We start from the raw sequence: 1981 nt of genomic DNA on the forward strand, positions 1-1981 counted from the left end.
CCGTGACATATTGGTGGGTAGCTCTCCGCGTCGCGCCATCCATACTCCCCCCGTCCCAGCACCGCCAACGCGTCTACCAGCGCGCACTCATAATCCTCCACCTGAACCCGCTGGTCCAGCAGCTCAATGCAAAAATCCAAACATGCCATCTGGATCTTGGTTGATTTGAACTTATCTTCTTCTTCTGACTGCGTATCTCTCTGTCCCTTCTCCTCCTCCTCTTCTTCTTCCTCAGTCATCTGCTCATCCATGGGGTCTGGGCTGATGGGGTGTCGCTGGTCGGCTCCCTCTGTGGTGGCTACCTGCCATAATACCCTCCATGTCTTGCGCTGCCGTGGTGTGAACCGGTACTGTGGGCTCGTCCATTCATGCTCGACCTGCGTTCGGGCGAAAAACATCAACATCTGCTGCCATGGCCTCACGTGCTCGGCGATGCTCTCCTCATCCATGTATGCCTGCAACGGGGTGTGCCGGGTCTGGTGTCGCTCTGTGCGGATGGCCTCGATGCGGACGAAGTGGCCCAGCCGTGTGATGACTCGCTGGCTGGTACGGGCAACCTGCCCCATGGCCTCCCGATGGCCCTCGCGGCCAGTTCATCTGGGCACGTGGTGTCATCCTCGGGCCGCTGCACGCAGTTGACCAGATCATTGGGTGCGATGTTGGTCAAGTACACCGGCCATCTGGTCCGCCGCAGCCATGGGTTGGCTTCATCGTGCTCCCCGGCCTGGATGACATTGCTGGTCTGCCGTTGCTGTTCCTGGTAAAATCGCTCCAGCTCATCAATGGCCTGGCTGGCTCTGTTCTGGTCTGGCGTGCCGGTATGCTCAGTAGTCTCCTTAGTCTGGATCTGTATGTAGTGGGAGCCCTTGCGCGATGCAAATATCTGCTGGAACTGCACCTTCTGGCATGATCTGTCCACCTCATCCTGTGCTGCGTACGCTTTTGTGGCGCTGTACGGCACGGCTGGGATATGGCGACCAGCTGTGCTGTCTGCCAGTGCTTGCGCATGGTGTTCATGTTGCTGCCACATACTGGCACTGAGGATCCCGCTGGCACCTGTAGCCATCTTGAATGGGTAGTTCCGGGATTGGTTCATTCAGTATTGTGGGCAGTGTTAACTGTGTAGTATGTGGGCAGTGTTAACTGTGTAGTATCTCGAGCCACATTGTCCCACTGTTCAATGTTCTCCTTTATCTGCTGAACCACCGCATGCTTTAGCTGATGGGCCTTGCCTTTCAGATGCTGTTCAATCTCTGTTGGCCACACAGCGTGCTTGCACCGGCGGCATATGATAATGAGGTATGATTCACAGTGGATAAATAATTGATGTTCCATGTCGATGCTTGGTCTGTCTTGTGCATTGAATATATATATATTTCCTTCATTCAGTGTCTTTGTGTGAAACTTGACAGATCTGATCTGGTGTGAATGTTTGTTTTTCTGTGGTTAAAATCACTCCAGAATGAAGCCTTTCAGTTTTCTTATATGATTTGCTATTTTTATTTACTTTGTTGATCTTGCACCGCTTTGCACCGCTCTGTTGCCTAGGTGAAAATATATATATATAGTTGGGTCTGGTTGGGTTGGTGGCTTACCCTATCAAACATCGCACCTCAACTCATTGATTTTGACACCACAATTTAACCCCTTCCCGGCGGAATTATCGCTTTTAATTTGGATATGTTGTATTCCATATCCACTACGGCCTACATGCGAAGTTTGAAGTAATGGGGTGGCTGGCTGCCGCAGAAGGGAAGGAAAGGGGGAGCTCGACCGCGACCGGGCCACTGCGGGCATTGGAAGGCCGTAGCGGGAGCACGCTATGCCGGCCAATCCTGGAGGGACAATATCGGAGGGGGGCGCGTCTGACCGCACACTATAGTATAATTGAAGCCTCATTCTTGGTGATGCTTTCATTTCTGTTGTTATCTGTGCTCTTGCTCACACTTCTGGCCCTTCTGGGACTGCATGTGCTGTTGAA

The 1981-nt window shown here is 52.7% G+C and overlaps 1 protein-coding gene across 1 annotated transcript; it reads right to left on the reverse strand.

The window, feature by feature from the left end:
• Nucleotides 1–77: 77 nt before the first annotated feature.
• Nucleotides 78–1066, reverse strand: HCAG_04027 (predicted protein; the record flags this gene model as incomplete). Its single annotated transcript, XM_001540137.1, has 2 exons — nt 78–557; nt 641–1066. Coding segments are annotated over 2 exons (906 nt in total), but the record flags the coding sequence as incomplete, so codon positions are not given.
• Between the last annotated feature and the right edge of the window lie 915 nt (nt 1067–1981).

Source organism: Histoplasma capsulatum, genomic scaffold (assembly GCF_000149585.1).
Source record: "Histoplasma capsulatum NAm1 scaffold_4 genomic scaffold, whole genome shotgun sequence".
Taxonomy (NCBI): Eukaryota; Fungi; Ascomycota; class Eurotiomycetes; order Onygenales; family Ajellomycetaceae; genus Histoplasma; species Histoplasma mississippiense.